Source organism: Camelus ferus, chromosome 22, assembly GCF_009834535.1.
Source record: "Camelus ferus isolate YT-003-E chromosome 22, BCGSAC_Cfer_1.0, whole genome shotgun sequence".
NCBI classification, from domain to species: Eukaryota; Metazoa; Chordata; class Mammalia; order Artiodactyla; family Camelidae; genus Camelus; species Camelus ferus.
This window is the reverse complement of record NC_045717.1, coordinates 25,389,677-25,407,128: the sequence shown is the minus strand read 5'-3', so window position 1 is coordinate 25,407,128 and position 17,452 is coordinate 25,389,677. Positions and strand designations below refer to the sequence as shown.

At 57.4% G+C, this 17,452-nt stretch overlaps 1 protein-coding gene across 1 annotated transcript; it reads right to left on the bottom strand.

Annotated features, from left to right (window-relative positions):
• Positions 1 to 4,141: 4,141 nt before the first annotated feature.
• Positions 4,142 to 12,756, bottom strand: TLE5 (TLE family member 5, transcriptional modulator). The gene is made up of 7 exons (XM_032466008.1): positions 12,579 to 12,756; positions 11,375 to 11,472; positions 8,973 to 9,036; positions 7,547 to 7,591; positions 6,854 to 6,916; positions 5,342 to 5,416; positions 4,142 to 5,260 (listed from the first exon to the last, which is right to left on the bottom strand). Exons 1-7 carry the CDS (start codon positions 12,603 to 12,605, stop codon positions 5,039 to 5,041), a joined length of 594 nt encoding a protein of 197 aa, XP_032321899.1. The 5' UTR covers positions 12,606 to 12,756; the 3' UTR covers positions 4,142 to 5,038.
• Between the last annotated feature and the right edge of the window lie 4,696 nt (positions 12,757 to 17,452).

The following is a 17,452-nucleotide window of genomic DNA, read 5'->3' as shown; positions in this document are numbered from 1 at the left end:
ACGAAAAGGAGCCCAATTAGAGTGAAGGCCCTGAGCAAGGGGAGAGGCCACAGCTCTGCCCACCTGCCACTGGGTCCAGAAGCTTCTCCTTCTCTTTTCAAAATGGCTAACATCAGGACCTGGCAGCTTGGAACTTCCTGTGTCAGAATCCAAGTTCCGTGGCTGGGTGCCCCTGGGGAAGTCACTTTGAGTCTCAAGCCTCAGTTTCCTTATCCATAAAATGGTTCTTCCTTCACCGGTCATCTTCAATAATTAATTGAGAGATGCCCTTGAAGCCTTGAGTCAAAGCCAGAGGATAACAGATGCTCAGCAAATCGCAGCTGTTTGTGATTTCTCTTATCCATATGATTTGCTCTGCCTTCCTGATTATTTCTGGTTTGGCCCAGCAGAGAGCAGGAGATTGGCTGCAGCCCTGCCTTCTTTTGTGACTTTGACAACTTCCTGCCCTTCGACTGGCCTCGGTTTTCCTGTCTGCACAATGGGGAGAGTGTACGGTCATTCCAAGATCCCCGATTTCACTGTCACCGCAGCTCCTTTTTGATTCTCCTCCAAATCCAAGTTCAAGCCACAAACACAGAGGCAGTTGACTCTGGGAGGAGGAAGACCACATCAATATTTCAGGCGGCAGATGTACCTGGCCCGCCTGGGTGGTGAATGTTTAATGTGTCATGTCCTAGTCCTCACTGGCCTTCAGAGGACTTTTTTTCTCCCTGGCTGGGGAATCTGTTAGTCCTGGACACCTCTAGGAGGAGGAGGTGGGCCTGGCTCTAGGGGCTGGGCTGTGAGACTCCAGCACTGAGGACAGCGGGGACATCAGAGTGAGTCAGGGACCTGTACACCCTCCATGCACACAGATCCCTCCCTGGAAAGACCCCAGGAAACAGGGAGGGTGCTGGAAAGGGTACTCCCAGAAAGGGCGAGGGTCTGGGAGGGGGACTGGGGATGGGTGCACCCAGTCCCCTCTGCTCCTCTCCTTCAAGTCCTGTGCCCAAGGAGCTGGGGGCACAGCGCTGGCTACCCCCTCATCCCCCGCCCCCTCCGGAGTTTCTCCGTCCCTCCCCACGATCTCCCTCCCTCCCCCAAGGCCCCTTCACTCCCTTACTTCCCTCCTTCCCATCCCCACCCCCGTCCTCTGCTTTCCCTCCTCCCTCCTTTCCTTAACCCCCTCCCTTCCCTCTGGCCCTCCCTCCTCCCCCCGCCCTCCCCTCCGTTCTCTCCCCTCCCCCCCCTTTCTCTCCGTCCTCTATCTCTCCCTCCTCTTCTCCCCTCCCTTCCTCCCTCTTCTCCCCCTCCTCCCCTCCACTGTCTCCCACCGTCCCCTCCTCCCCATCCTCCCGCCTCATTAGGCGCGGCCGCGGAGCGGGGCCCATTAGCGGATCAATTAGCCGAGGTTGCCGGCGGCGCGGTCGTTAAGCGCGGGAGGCCGCGGCGGGGAGGAGGGCTCTGGAGACCGCACCTCCGCCCGCCCCAGCTTCCTGGCCGAGATCGGGCCCTCCCAGGACCTCCTGGTCACGCGCCCCGCTGCGGACTCCTCGGGGGACCTGGGGACCGAGCCCACCGGGCGGGATGAGGCTCCGAGGCCCAGAGAGACCCCAGGTCACAGACCTGTCCGTGGCTGGGCAGGCCCCTCCTTCTTAGGAGAAGACTCCTGAGGGGGACACTGTCAGCCTTGTGAGGCCCCCCACCCCAGCGCCCTTCATCTGCCAGCAACATCAGTAATAATAATAATAATATCAGCTGATGGCTGGTAAGCCCTTGCCAGCTTTCTGCTAATCCTCTGAACAGTTTCCCAGAAACAGATCAGACAAGTGACTTCACTGGCCTCACTCCCCCATCCCTTCTCGGCCTTGGTCTCTACCCACATACCCGCTGACACATGTTGTGTTTTCCTAATGCATCTGTCTACCCCAGCCACAAGGGCAGGGACGTATGTCTGTCCTGGTCCCTGCTGTGTTGCTGGGGCTGGGAGTGGGGGCTCAGTGAATGAATAAATAACTGTGCCAGGCTGTGATTGTAAATAATATGATCCATCTTCGTGACAACAGTGGGTTCTGTGGTTATACCCGTTTTACAGATAGGGAAACCAAGATCCAGAGTGGTGAAGCCACTTCCCTGGATCGCTCTGCTGTGAGAGGAAGAGCCAGGATTTAAACCCACCCTGGAGACTGCATGCCAGGAGCCATTGTGTGACATATTAATAACAGCTGCTGGTCCCTTTCCACTTGGAATTTGTGTAGGCCTCGGTCTGGGGAGTATCAAAGAATCTTGCTTTGGGGCCAAGTTCAGAGCGGCCTTCAGAAGTGATTGCTAGGAGTCTTAGTCTAATCTGTGGGATTAGAACGTGGGAGAGGGGGAAAAAAAAACACTGTTCCAGGCAGAAGGAACAGCATGTGCAAAGTCCTCCAGGCAAGGAACAGCAAGATGTTTCAACATGGCTGCAGGAGGAATGACGAGAGGTGTAGGTAGCAGGACCGGCCCTCAGGGTCCCCTGGGCCTAGAATTTATTCCAAGGATCAGGGAGGCCAAAGATAGTCTATTTTAAAGTAATTTTTTTTTTAATTGTGAAATAGGGGGAGGATATAGCATAGTGGTAGAGTGCATGCTTAGCATGCTTGAGGTCCTGGATTCAATCCTCAGTACTTCCATTAAAATAAATAAATAAAATAAGTAAGCCTAATTACCACCCCCCAAAAAGAAGATAATAAAGGATAATTAAAAAAAAATTGTGAAATAGAACACATAAAAAAGTGTACAGGTTCTAAGTGAACAATTCAATGAATTGTCACAAAGTGAACACACTCATGTAATCAATCCCCAAGTTACCATTACCCTTAGAAGTTGCTTTTGTCCCTTCCTCAAAGATAACCCCATGACATCTGATACTATAAGTCACTGGGGCCTGTTTTTTTCTTTAGATAAATGGAATCACACAGCATGTACTGTTTTGTACCAGCTTCTTTTGTTCAGTGTTAGGTGTGCAAGACGCATGGTGTTGAGTGCAGTGGCCTCTCCCTTTTCCTGGCCGCATAATATTCCACAGGCAACTAACATCACAGCATATCCATCCTACCCTTGATGGACAGCTGGTGGTTTCCAGTTTGGGGCAATGATGACTAACTACAGCTGCTCTCAACACTTCAGTGGCATTTCTGTTGGATGGACCCAGCATCCAAATTCAGGGGAATTGCTGGGTACCAAACAGCCTTCTGAGGTGGATGTAACAATTTACACTCCCCAAGTGGCAGAGGTGAGTTCTGATTGTCAACACAAGGATGAATGTTAAGCAGGCAGTGACCCTGTCACACGGGCATTTTGGGAGGTGCTTTCACTGCAGTGGGGGAGGGGTGGGACCCAGTAGGAGAGTTACCCCTGTCCCCTCTCTGCCTCCTCTGTCATCATCCCTCCCTCTCTCACTCCATCCCTCCTTGTGCCCTTGGCTCCCACTGGATTGGGAAGGCAGGTGAGATGTCCTTGGACCTCCTTGGCGCTCCCAGCTCCTTGAGGGTGTGATTTCTATGCCACGCAGCCCTTGCATAGATCTTGCAAAGTTAGGATGGCAGCCCCCACTCCCCTCTATATCCTGAGTGGACAGCCTTAAGTTCTTGGCTCAAATGCCAGGTGCACCAGGGAAATCACCTTTCCTTCTCGGTCCCCCAGGGGGTGGTCCATCTTGGATGCAGTGGGGTGAGAGCAGCCTCTAAGTGGTCCTTGGAGGGTTGAGGTCCGACTGGGGGTCTGTTTCTCTGATCTAGAAAAAGGGATCTGTGTATGTGCAGTGGGGGCGGATTCCAGTCTCAACATCCTGTCTCTAGGGTGAGGAATGTTCTTCAGGAGCCCCTTGGCTTGGGACTCAGAAACCAGCTCCACTTAACCAGCTCTGCGACCCCCTAGCTCTTCTGAGCCCCTCTGCCTGCCTGTCTAAACAGCTGGCTAGACCACAAGCACCTAGGCGGTGCTGTGTGACCAAGCACCTCAGCCTACCCTCTCTGGGCTATGAGTCAAGCTGGGGAGTCCCACTCCGCTAGGACTCTGAATACCCCCTCGTAACAGAGAAGGGGGCTCAGACTTGAAGGAAGCCCTCCTCCCCGCAGAAGGCAGACAGCTCGAGCAGCCCGCAACACAGAGGCAGGAACACGGCAACCAACCTTCTCACGTCTTTATTTGAAAGGCACAGCTAAGCCCACCCTCAATACAGCATTTTTACTTCTCTCTGTAGAGATCAAACGACTGAACACAACAAAAGCTGACAGTCTAAAAGGCTATATACAGACACAGGTGTGGGTGTTGCTTTTTTTTTTTTTTAACATTTTTTTGTCTTTTTTTTTTTTTTTAATATCCCTTTTCTTAAAAGACAAGCTAGTATACTGGAAAAAGGGGGGAAAATAAAATAAAAACCAAGACAACTTGAGTACCCTCATCTTTATTCGGGAAGGGGAGAAAGGGAATTCTGGGTCTCCGGCCCCACCCTGCTCCCCAGGCTAAGCGCGTTTTGTCCCGGCCCCTCTTTCATGGGCGAGGGGAGAGGACCAGGTGGGTGTGGGGACCAGCAGAGGGTGAGTGGGCAGAAGGGGGGACGCAGGACGCCCAGGGTGGCGGGAAGGGGCGGCTAGCGTTGTGTTTGCATGCAGTGCCGGGGTGGGAGGCCGGGTGTGCCAGGAGGGTCCCCGGCGGGCAGACTGTCAGTTACACGTGTGTGAATCGGGGAGGTGCGGGGTAGCGGGGTTGGACCTCATGAGGCTTTGCTCCCTTCTGACCTGGCCTCCCACTTGCGCCTCCAGGCCTCAGCTTGCCTCATCTGCGGTATGAGCAGGTATGCGCCCATTCCGGCTGCAGGGGAGGAGGAGGGAGGCCAGGAGTCCGGGTGTAGGAGGAAAGCCAGGGGGTGGCACACGTGCAGGGCGAGGGCCCCAGCAGGCAGCTACCATAAACATTACCAGCGTTTGGCCAATCCCGAGCTACGATGTGTCTTGCACTGAAAGTCCCTCTCTCCGTGTCTATCTCCCTTTGCCCACCCCCACCTCCCCACCCCCACAGCCCACTAATCGGACTTCTCGCCGTCATCCTCCTGGTGGGTGTCGCCGTCATGCCCGTTCTTGTCTTCCTTGGAGAGGTGGGCCTGGGAGCCCAGCGCCGACAGCGAGAGGAGGCCGGTGCCTGCGCTGACCGCCGGCAGCGAAGGGGGCTGCAGCCCCACAGGCAGTGGGGTCAGGGGCAGGGCCAGAGCCTGCAGCTGGGACAGCTGGTGGGCTTGGAGCTGCTGCTGCAGGGGCAGAGGAAGGGGAGTGTCAGCCACCTCTGGCCCTCCCTCCCTCCCTCCACACCCGCCAAGATCCCGACATACTCGGATGATGGAGTTCAGCTCAGGAGCAGTGACCTGCTTAGCTCTCTCGATGGCTCCCAAGACCTGCTGCTGGTGCTGGAAGGGGGTGGGGTGGAGATGAGTAAAATGAGTCGCCCTGATCTTGCTGGGGGCTGTGGCACAGAGCCCAGCAGGAGCCACACACCCATCTGGGCTGTGGGAGCCCTCCCTCTCCAGGGCTTCCCAGCTGCCCCCCAACCCCGAAATCTCCTTCTTTCCAGTTACTTCCTTTCCCCAGGCCTTAGTCTGTTCATCTAGAAAATGGGAGAAATGGAGATGCACAGAAGACCCCAAGGAGCTGGTACCATAATCTTGGGAAAAAGCCTGCAGGTGCGTCTGAGAAACCCCAGACCATGACCTATCCAATGCCACGTGCAGTGTAACAGTGCAGTGTACAACCTGGCCAACCAGACAGGCAAGTCCTGGTCCTAAGAGCTCAGAGGCTGTGCTCTGAGATCTGCTCATTTAAGCACCTCTTCTTCCACAGCTGGGGAAGGCCCAGTGAATTCTCCTCTGGGCTGGGGTAGAAGTCTAGGTTCAGAGCAATCCCTGCCCCCATCCCCAGCCCTCCCTGAAAATCTGTCTCTCCTGCCATCAGATGCTAGAATCTGCCAGGTTCCTTTTTTTTTTTTTTTTTTTTTGCCTTGGCTACCAGGAAGCCTGTCATGAAAGGAAACCACAGCCTAGGTCTTCAGGGTTCCAGGAACCCCCTTCTTGGAGGCTTTCATGGTGTCCGCCTGGAACTGTCCCTGGGCATCACTTGAAAGACCCCGAGATATGGGCAGGGATGGAGGAGGAAACGGTGAATTACCAACAGTAAATCTGGCAGAGAGGAGATGGGCCTTATGTGACCCAGACGTGTGTGTGTGTGTGTGTGTGGAGTGGGCCTCACACCAAAGGTCTTAGACGTCCAGGAGGCAGATGAGGAAGAGCTGGGTACCTGGTTCCCCCGGGGGTGTGAGTGCGTCTGCCTCTGTGGGCAGCTGTGTGTCCACTTGGGTGTCTGCGTGTCTGCATCATTCTGTTTGCACATCTGTGCTTCTGTGTGCACCTGTGTGTCTGTGTGTGTTGCACCTGTGCAAGTCTGTGTCTGTCCATCCGCGTCTGTGAGGAGCGCCTTGCCATATATCCTCTTGTCCTGGGCCAGGAGTGGCCGGCAGGGCCCTGAAGATGAATCTCAGGAGGGTGAGAGGCAGAAGCAAGGCAGGGAACACAATTCTTGGTGCGTCTGCGTAGCTGACATTTTTACAGTGAAATGACTCACTCGGGCTGGGAATTCCACAGCAGGGTGAGGCCCCTCCCTTCACTGCCCTGCACCTCTGGGGTTTCTCCAGCCTGGGGAATTCTCCACAGGCTAGCTGGTGGCTGGGAGGTCCAGAGAGCGAAGGCGTGTGCCCCAGGGCACCCAGCACCAGATGCTGCAGTGGAGAGGGCGGGGGAAAGTTCAAAGTCCATCTCCCTCCTCCTCCCCGCAGCCCTGGGGGCTCCACTCACCTCTTGGGAAAGGTAGGGCAGGACCTGGGCACATATCCCATTCAGCCTCTTGACGATTTCAGCCTGGAACACGCAGACGTCTCAGCCCCGGGCGGGCTTCCGGGCAGGTGCAGACCAGCCCCAGGAGGCCCGGGGGTTCTGTCTAATCTAAGAGGGGGCCAGCTCGGCCCAGGGTCGGAGCAACTCATCAGGCCCATGGGCACCCAGTGGCAAAAGGGGCATCGGAGTCTGGTTCTCTGCCCTGCTGCTAAGGGCACAGTGTGGACGGAATCCAGGCCCAGCCACTTGGGGCCTGGTAGGTGGTGATGGCTCCAAGGGAGGGAGGGAGGGTGGGTGGGGGCAGCTGGCGTCGTTATCCCATGATACACCCGATTTTGGCTTCGTCAGGGCACAGATGGCAAGAGCGAGGCTGGAGGGCAAGGGGCAATCTGGGGGTCCCATGGTGTGTTGGCACAGGTCACCCTCCTCCCACCATCACAAGGGGGAGACAATGGTAGGGGTGGCAGGTCCTAGAAAGTCTCTGCCCCTCCCCCTTAGGGAGATAAACCTCCCAGGGAGGCCTGAGAAAGAAAAGAGGGGGGCTTCAGAGGTAACAGGATACCAGCAAGGACTTGGTGCTCAGCCAAGGGGTGGGGCGGGCTCCTACCTGCCTGGGGGTGCTGAAGTGGGCGGGGGGGGGGGGAAGAGGAGTACCTGCTTGTGCATCTCAATGTTCAAGCCGTAGGACATCTCGTAGTACTGCGTGGGGGGAGACAGAGAGCGCGAAATGGGGGCGGGTGGGGGGGTTCCAGAGACAAAGAAGGGGGGGAGGAGGTGACAGAAAGACAAAGCGGGGAGACAGCAAGAGGCAGAGGAAGGGAGAAATGGAGAGACAGCAGGGAGAGGAGAGGAGGGAGGCAGGAGGGAGGGAGGTGGAAGGGGGGAGACACCCGCACCAGGAGGGTTGGGGGGGGGCCCAGGTGCCTGGTGGAGCCGCTGGGGAAGCCAGGGGAGCTTCAGGGCCCCAGAGGCAGCCTGGGTGCCCTGGTTTCTGGAATAATGATCGCCCTCCAACACACACACACATTCCAAGGCTCCTAATCTTTTATCTTTATGTGTCTTGTCTGCGGGTGGCCCTGGACTCCGGGGAAGTTTGCCTTCCTGGGTATAAATAATCGAGGATAAACAAACCCCGCTGGGCTGCTGGGTCTGGCTCTGGGGCCAGCAGTCCCCCTCCTCACGCCCCAGATCCGACCTGCCCCCTCCCCGGGGGGCTCTAAACCATCCCATGGCTCCGCATCACCCTTGGGAGGGTGGGTGGCGAGAGCCAAGTTCATTCCCAGGCCTTTGTGTGGTCTCCCCTTCTCTGCCCAGCAAGCTCCTACTCAATCTTCAAGACCCAGCTGTAATGCCCCATTCTCCATGCAGCCTTTTTCAAATGGGGAGCACCCCACTCTGGAGTCCCCCAGTCCTGGGTCCCTCTCTCTGCCCCAGCCCCATCCCCTCTCTCTGCCCTAGCCCCATCCCTCTGAGACCAGGGAGTCTGTGTCTGCCCCCATAGCCTGGGAGAACTGTGCTCTGGGCTGGACAAAGGTAGGGAGTTTGGATGCGTAAATCGCCACCTGGTGGGTATGAAACTGAGCAAGTGATTCTGGCAGGGTGCATGGGCAGGGTGTCAAATGTCAGGACAAAGAATGCAGTGCCAACCATCCCCACCTCCAAGAGTGTCAGCCTCCTGCCTGGGGAGGGGCCGCCAGGAGTCCTCCAAAGCTTGAGCGAGGAGGGGTTAAACCTGGGATGCCCAGACCCTGGGAGGGAGTGGAGAGATCCGCACTCCCCCACATCAGTTCCTGGCTTTCACAGCGGCTGCCTCCTCTGCTGCCAAGGACAGCCGGGGGACCTGGCAGGCCCAGGCTGCAACCCGGTGGTTTGGCACCTCGGCCACTGCCTGGGCAGGCAGCCAGGCTAGCAGGGCGGACTCAGCCCAGCCCAGGGGCCTGCTGAATGGAGGGCAGACCTCGACTCCTCGCACCTCTCAGAGGAGGTGACCAGTGTTAGGGCTGTAGCTGCCAGTGCTGGAGGGAGGTCTGGGGTCCCCCATCCCTTCCCACTGGACCTGGGGGGTGGGGTGCTGGCTTACCATCACATAATGACGCTGCATCTCCGACTTCTCGCTGGCCAGCTTGTCACATTCTAGTTTCAGACTGAAGAAGAACAAGGAGGGGGGTGGTGGAGGCTGGGTTGAGATCCCTTCCTTGCGCAGGGGAGCCCCAAACTTTGGTGGGGGACAGACACTTCCTCCTCTATGGAAATAGGGCAGGGGGAGCCTCAGAGGCCCTAGTTAGACAGTGGGGATTATGGAACCAACCGCGCAGATCTAGGGGCAGAGAAAGCAATAAAAATAGTAATAAAAATAGCAGGAGTCGGAGCAAATGCCCTGACTGCCGGTCAGACCGGGAGCCCAAGGCACTTTTCCCTACCCTGACACCCGGCGAGGTCCGGCCTGTTAAGTCACTCTCCTTTCACGGAGGTTGCAGTGGAAGCCCAGAGAGGCTGAGTGAACTGGCTCAAGGTCACACAGCCAGGAAGCTGGCTTCAGAGGTCACGCTCTCAACCTCTGGGGAAACTCTCCAGCATGGGAGGAATAGATAGCGCCAGAGAGGCTGCCAGGGCCGGGAGCTGGCTGGCAGGGATCTGGACCGGACTTACCAAGGAGTCTCCAGACCTTCTTGTGGGCCCTGACTTCCCTGGGAGGCGGGTGTAACTTGTCACCATTCGCTAATAGAAATCAGGACCCCCTTGCCTCTCTCAGCCTCCCCCGGCAAGGATGAGCTTCAGGCATGTCTCAAAGGCCTCCCTCAAAGGTTTCGGGGTGACAGGCAGAGAGCTGAGAGCACAAACTCAAGACAGGAAGACTGGGTTCAAAGTTCAGCCCTGCTTCTTTGATGCTGTGTGACTCTGGGCAAATCCCACTACCTCTCCAGGCCTCAGTCTCCAAGTCTGTTGGGTACCAACCTCCTGGGGTGGGGCGGTGAGGATGGAATGAATTAAAGACCAGAAACGCTCTTAATGCTGCTATACAGTCAGTACCCAATAAATGCTTCGTTGATCTCATGGTCACCCCAGGAGACCGGAGTTTCACGCCACCAGACTGACGGCGACGTGTGCACCTCAGTTCAGGGGTGAGCCACAGTTGGTTTTTCTAATTTTCTTTAAAAGTAGTGCACTTGTTGCCACCGATTAAAAAAAAAATCAGGCAATTTCTTTCCAAATTCTGCATTTCTGGTCCTTCCTGAGGGCCTGGCAGATACTGTATGAGCCACCAACATGACAGGACTGCCTCACTGTATAGCAGCAAGCCCAGCCCAGGGAGTGGAGACTCCAAAGCTCAGAGAGGGGTCTGGCCTACTCGAGGTCACACAGCGCTGTGGCAGCAATGGGACCCCCAGTCTCTGGAATCAGCTCAGCCCCCATGCTCACTGTGAACTGCGCTTGCACCAGGCAGGGAGGGGAGGACCTCCTGGAGAGGCTCAGAAAAGCCAGGGTTGCCAGGCAAAGCCCCTAAACCTTCCTCCTCACGGGACCAGAACAAAGTTCCTGGGCCTGTCCTTCAACCATCGGTGCCTCAGTTTCCTCATCCTTAAAATGGGCACAATGACAAGATGGCAGAGAAGATTAAACAAAAGCATGTATGTTCCCATGCATGAGAAGTACCCCCAAAGAAAAAGATATATAGCACCTTTTCCCATTTCTTCTTGGAGAAAACTCAGGATCCTTCAAAGGAGTGTGGGTAAATGGGGGTCCAGAGATGGCCTAAGACCTCACCAGTATTTATGGCTGTGGACCCACTTCTGATTCCCAGGCAAAGCCCTCCCCCTGCCCAGCCATAGCAGAGCCTTGAGAATCTGCATCTTCAACCCAGAGACTGGGTACAAATCTGTTTTGCCACTTCCTTGCGGGGCAACCCCAGGAAATCCCTATCTTCTCTGGGCTTCAGTTTCTCTTAGTGTAAAATGAAGGTAATAGTAGTCCTTCCCCTTAAATCTGGCACCGGGCAAGCCCTTTAGAAATGTCAGGTTAAATTCTGGAGGGAAATCCACCAGGTGCCAGAAACCCTTTCTCCAAAGGCAGAGAGAGATACAGGCTGCAGGCGTTCTCCCAGGGGGCGGGGGTGAGCGGGGAGGTGGAAGGTCTACCCCCAGTTCCAGCTGCTGGGAGGTCTTTTATCCAGTGCAGACTGGGGTCAGGGTGGGGAGAAACCAGAGAGCTCTGAAACCAGACAGCTGAGTCTGTGCAAAGAATTCAAATTTCTGTGCCTCGGTTTTCTGATCTGTGAAATGGGACTGTCTTAAAGACTAAATGAATTCAGTATCTGTCAGTGCTTAAGGCAGGGCCTGCCATATGAGACACTCAGCACCTATGCTATTCCGAGTGTCGGTACGTAGCAGGGGCCACAACCTTCGCCCCAGGCCTCCGTCTTGCCATCTGAGCAGGGGGAGTCCCACCTTCTCCCTGGGCAGGGACTGCCAGCCCCCAGCTCACCTGTGGTACTGAGCCTGCAGCAGCTGAAACTCATCTTTGATGCGGTCGCAGGAGTCCGAGGTGGTGAATTTGAGTTGCTGGGGAAGGTGCGACGAGCCCTGTAGGGAGGGGGCGAGCGGGCTCAGGACCCCGCAGGGCCGCCGGCCACCTCCCTCCTGGGCGGTCCTGAGGCAGCAGCCGGCGCAGCTGCAGCGCCCCCCCTCCCGCCCCACTTCCCGGGCTGTGTTTACAGCCCCTGGCGCGGCCCCCGCCCTCGCTTCCTGCCCCCGCCTCTCCCCGTGAAGCCGAGGGGGTGGGTGCGCCCGGAGCTGCTCGTCCCCCGCCACCCCTAGGCTGCGGGGGTGCGTTTGAAGGCCCGCCCTTGGTGGGGGGCAGGGTGCGCCCTCTACCGCGCTTCCAAAGCGCGGGGAGGGGTGGTATGTCTGAGCCCCCCAACTGCCTCGGGGAGGGGGGAGAACGCGTCCTAGAGAGCCCCCTCCCCAAGTTGGGGGGCCAGGCTTCCTTGCAAAGTCTCTTTAGGGGAGAGGCCTCTTTCAGCACCCGAAATCTTCCGGGGTCCCACCCCAGATTCCTAGCACTCTTCCTCCGGGCCGCGTTCTTCCGGGAGGGGTGCGCCTCGGGTCTCCCCCTACTCCCAGGCCCCGATAGCAGCCCCAGTGTTAGAGGTGCTTGGTGGAGCTCCCAGGGCGCCCCAGGCCAGAGGCCAAGGCCGCCGAGGCCCAGCCTAGCTTGGTGGGGGGAGCTCAGGGCCTAGGGGCTGTGCGGTTGGGGGTGTCTGAGCTGGGCGCTGAAGGGGACCTGGCCTGGGAGCTAGGGGGGGCTCTGGGCCCGGAAGCTGGGAGGGGGACCAGGAGCTACGGGCATGGGAGGGAGCCCGGGAGCCGGCGGCGGTGGTGGGGGGGGAGTAGCGCTGGGCCCAGAGCTGGAGGGACTGGGCCCAGGAGTTGGGGGAGGCGCCGAGCTGGGAGCCTGTGGGGGGATGGCCCGGCGAGGACCTGGGGCGAGGGGCGAGGGCTCGGACCTGGGGGGTGCCGGGCCCAGACCTGGGGGAGGGAATGGCCGGGCTGGGAACTGGGGGTGCCGGGTCAGGACCTAGGGGGACGCAGGGCCTGGAGGCGGGGAGATGGCCCGGCCGGGAACTGGGGGTGGGTGCCGGGCCCCGAAGCGGGGGGTGGGGTGCGCCGGGCCGGCGGGGCCCGCTTACCGAATGCCTGCTTTGTGGAAACATCATGTCAGTCGCGGCGGGGGGCGCGGGCTGCGCCCCGGCTGTGCGCCCCGGCTCGGGCTGCTCGGGGCGCCGGGCGGCCGCGCCTTTGTCCCGGCGCCGATCGGCAGCTCCCGGGGCCGCCGCCGCCGCCGCCGCCTCCCGCGCCCGGCCTCGCCCGCTTCCTGCGCCCCCTCCCCGCGAGCCCGGCCCCGGCGCGCCCCGGGCCCCGCTTCCTGCGCGCCCGGCGCCCCTCCCCGCCCCTCCCCGCCGCCCGCCTCCCCGCACGCCCGGCCGCCGCTCCTATTGTCTAATGGCGGCGACGCCGGCAGTGGCCGCGGCCTCTGCTGCGCGGAGGCTCCGGCTCCACCTGCTGCTGCCGCCGCCGCCGCCGCTGCTGCTTCCCGGGCCCCGTGCGCGCCGCCGAAGGCGGGGGGGGGGGCGCGCGCCCGGGGAGGCCCGTGGATCCCCACCCATCCGCCTCCCCCGGGCCGGCCGGCGCGGTGACCTTGGGCCCGGCGCGCCCCCGCCTCGTCGCGGCCCCTCCCGGCTGGGTGGCCCCAGCGGCGGCCTGGGCCTCGGTTTCCCCGTCTGTCAGAGCCAGGGGCCCAGCTGCCCCCATCTAAGCCGCCGGCGCTGTCATGGCGCGACCCGGACGCGTGCCAGGGACATGCTCCGTAACCTTGGCTCACTGGCTCTTCTCTGAGCCTCAGTTTCCTCTTCTGTACGAGGGCAGTGGTGATACCTCATGGGAACCGTACCTTCCACACACATTTATCGAGCGCCTACTGTGTGCTAGGCCCTGCTCCAGGACGTGGGGGTGGGAGGGGGTACAAAGTCCCGACCCTGGTGGAGATGACATGAGACGGAGACACAAATCTCTGAGCCAAGCCTCTGGCAAGTCAGATGGTGGTAACAGCTATGGAGAAAATAAAGCAGGAGGGAGGGTGGAGGAAGTGCGATTTTAAACAGAGAGAGGTCAGAGAGGGACTCCTGGGCCCTTAAGAGGACCTGAAGGTGAGAGAGGGAACCAGTAGGCTAGGGGGTGGTGGCTTATTCAAGGAGGCAGAAACAGCCAGTGCAAAGGCCCTGAGGCAGGACTGTGCCTGGCACCGGGTGGGGGTGGGGTGCTTGGGAGGAAAGGAGGGCAGGGAGGCTGGGCCAGTGGCTTCATGCGTTCACACAGGGGCCCTGCTCCCAGAAGAGCCTGCGCCTGGGTTAATGATCTGCTGTTGTGGTCTGGAAAGGCCTAATAATTTTTGAACAAGGGGCCTCTCAGTTTTGTTTTGCATTGGGCTCTGCAAATTCTTTAGCTGGTGACGGGGCCTCGCAGATGGCACAGGGCCTCGTGGGCTGTGGGGAGGACGTGGGCTTTTGCTGTGAGGGGTGGGAGCCCTGGAGGGCTGTGGGCAGAGGTGGGACGGGACTGACCTGGACTTTGATAGACGCTCTCTCCTTGCCATGTAGAGCACAGGCCTCGAAGAAGCTGTTGAAATAATGCATGTTAAGCCCCAGCAAAGGCTAAATATACAGAGTCTTAATTATCACCATTATCATCACCTATGCATCTTGCCTTCCGGATGAGTGTAACTTCTTTGGGCCTTGGGTTTTCCCATATGTAAAATAAAGAATTAGGACCCTGGTCTCCTTTCCTGGGCAGATGCAGGGCCAGGACTAGGTTGAAGTGAATTAGCAAAATAAAAGCCCCTTCCACCAAAATACCCTTCAAGATAAAATAGTACTTTGACACAATATTTTTAAAAATAAAAATTAAGGTCAAAAATTCACAATGAGGAAAATATTAAATAAGACCGCATCCAACAGGGCCACAGGTGAGCTCTGAGAATGCAGGGTCTCCCTGGTCCCAGTGCCATAAGAGAAGAGGCACAGACTTTTAGAAAGCTTACTCTTCCTAATGGTTCTAGAATATGCAGACTCCACGAATCATATTGGAGTCCCCAGTTGGAAGGGGTAACAGAATTCTCAGGGCACCAGGGCAAAATGAAAATGGAAACCCTCTTATTCAAAACAGATCAGGGATTTCAAGATGGTGACAACCGAGCAGGAAACCAAGCATGGGGACCTTCCTTGAAGTGCAGGGTCCTGCAGGGCTGCCAAGTCACAGGCCCAGAAACCAGCCCTGCTCCCTATCCTCCCCGCCCCCGCCTCTTGGGGACCAGACACCGTTTCTCTTGGGAGGCCACCTGCCTCTGACCCTCATCTCGGCAGGCAGCTCCCAGTATCAGGGCACTTGATGACTGCTTTAACAAACCCTAGACAGTACCGTGGGGCCAGTTCTGGGCCTTTCAGCATGTGGAGAAGCCAGAAGTCTGACCTGGACTATGAATAATAGTAAACCAACCCACTTGTATAAGTTTTTACTATGCACCAGTCTCTTTTTTAGCATTTTAACCCTAGAGACTTGGCCAAAATCACGTAGCTGGTGGGTGGCAACATCAGGATGTCAACTGCAGTACTTCCCCTCCAGGTGGGGCATGGAGACAAGGGCTGGTGGGAATACTTGCTGGAAAGGGCCAGGGGCCCAGGTGATGCAGGTGCCTGCATTCTGGGCTGAGGAGTTGGGATTGTACCTGGAGGGCACTAGGGAGCCATGAGAGGGTCTAGAGCAGGGCTTGTCAGTCTGTACTCCTGACATGCTGGCCCGGATCACTCTCTGTGGCGGGCCATCCTAGGAACTGTGGCATGTTGAGCAGTCTTCCTGGCCTCCACACACTCGATGCCAGGAGCACCTCCCAGTCCCGAGCATCCTCCGGGCAAAATCGCCCCCAGCTGAGAAGCCCTGGCTTAGAGCAGCAGAGAGACCACCAGGATGAATGGTAGAAGATTCTTGCCGGTAGTGGGAATGGATGAAGGCAAGGCGGGAGGCCAGTCGACCAGGGAGGAGGCCCAAACTAACGTTCGGGAGGGGCACAGGCTGGGCCGGGCCTGCTGTGCAGAGGAGCTCTTGGGGGCAGAAAGAACGGAGTGTCAGCAGGTGAGGGAAAGGCAGGGCAGAAGGCGGCAAGCTGGGAGGGAAGAGACTTAATGGCATAATTAACTTGGGGGGAACTGGAGCTTTTGAAGATCCTCCTGTCTGGGCAGCCGCCGCCCCACACCCCTCAGTCCCACCCATCCCCACCTCCTCTGGACCACATCCTGCTCCTTCCTCTCCCTGGGGTCCTCAGGGCCACATCTGGGGCCACGTTGGGGCGGGGTTCTGTCTCCTGTCTCCAACAGTCTGAGACCAGCCTCGCAGCCTGCTTACAAATGAGGGCCCGGCCCAGCGGCCTCCCGGGCAGAGCCAGGCGCTGGCTGGCGCATGATGCATGGCGCTGCAGGGCCATTAATCAGAGGATGGGGCGGAAACAGGTGGCCGCCGAGCAGGCGCGGGACCTCCCTGTGGTCGGCCTGGAGGGGCTGGGGCCTCAGCTGTCCGGGTCTGGGTTCAAGCCCCTGGCCTGCCACAGCCGGGCTAGGTGACCTGGGGCAACGTGAGTTTACTGGTCTGCACCCTCACCACCCCGCACCCCACAGTGGAACTCATTCCCTCGGTGAATGTTTATTGCACCTACTGTGTGCCCAGCATGTGGAGGTATACAGCAGTGACCAAGGAGGCCAAAAATCTCTTCCCTTGCGGAGCAGAGGCTTTAAAAACTTGATTTAGGTCCTGCCCCTCCTCTGCCCACAGCCCTCCGGGACTCCCACCTCCCTCAAGGTAAAAATCCAAGTCCTCCCCATGGTCCACAAGGGTCTACACAACCTGCCGCGTACCATCCCTGCCCTCTCCTCCTCCCTCTCTCCCCCTGGCTCACTATCCTCCGGCCACATGGGTCTCCTCGCTTGGGGAACATGCCAGGCAGGGCCCTGTGTCCTGCCTCAGGGCCTTTGCACTGACTGTTCTTGCTGCCTGGAAAGTTCACCCTCAAATCCCAGTTTGGCTAAGTCCATTGTCTCCTTCCAGTCTTGGCTTAAATATCACCTTCTCAGTGAAGCCTTATCGTGGCTTCCCTGCGTAATTCTGGCAGGACTGGGACTAGGATGAAGGTACTTTCAAGTAAGATACTTTCTTAAGGTGTAAAATTTAAGGAGGCACCAAAAATCTCAGTCAACAAGATAGGTGCTATTTTAATGCAATCGATTTTTTATTGTGGTAAAATATACATAAAATGTATCATTAGAGACATTTAGCACATTCACAATGCTGTGCGATTCTCACTTCTACTTCCAAAACACCCCGTCACTCCAAAAAGAAGCCCCACCCCCCATTAGCAGTCACCCCTCCCCCAGCCCCTGGCAAGTGCCAACACACTTTCTGTCTCTGTGTAGACCTTTCATATAAACGGACTCACGTTCTCTGTGGTCTTTTGTGTCTGGCTTCTCATGGAGCATCAAAGTCTCAAGGCTGTGATGTATGTCGTGCTTCACTCCTTTTCGTGGCTGAGTAATGTTCCATTGTAAGGATGGACCACATTTTGTGCAGCCATTCATTCACCTGCTGATGGACACTTGGATCATTTCCACATTTTGGCCACTGTGAATAATACTGCCGGGACCATTCCTACGCAAGCGTTCAGGTGGATGTGTTCTTCTATTTCCCTTGGGTGTATACCCAGAAATGGAATTCCTGGGTTGTAGTGTAATTCTGTGTTTAATCTTTGACGAATCACCAAGCTGTTTTCCACAGTGGCGGCACCATTTTACATTCCCAAACGTGATGCACAAAGTTCCAATTTCTCAACATCCTCAACACTTGTTGTTGTCCTATAAAAAAAAGTGTGTGTATATATAAAAAATATCCATTCTACTGGGTGTGAAATGGTATCTCGTGATTTTGATTTGCATAAGGCAATATTTGAACACATCAAAAATAACAA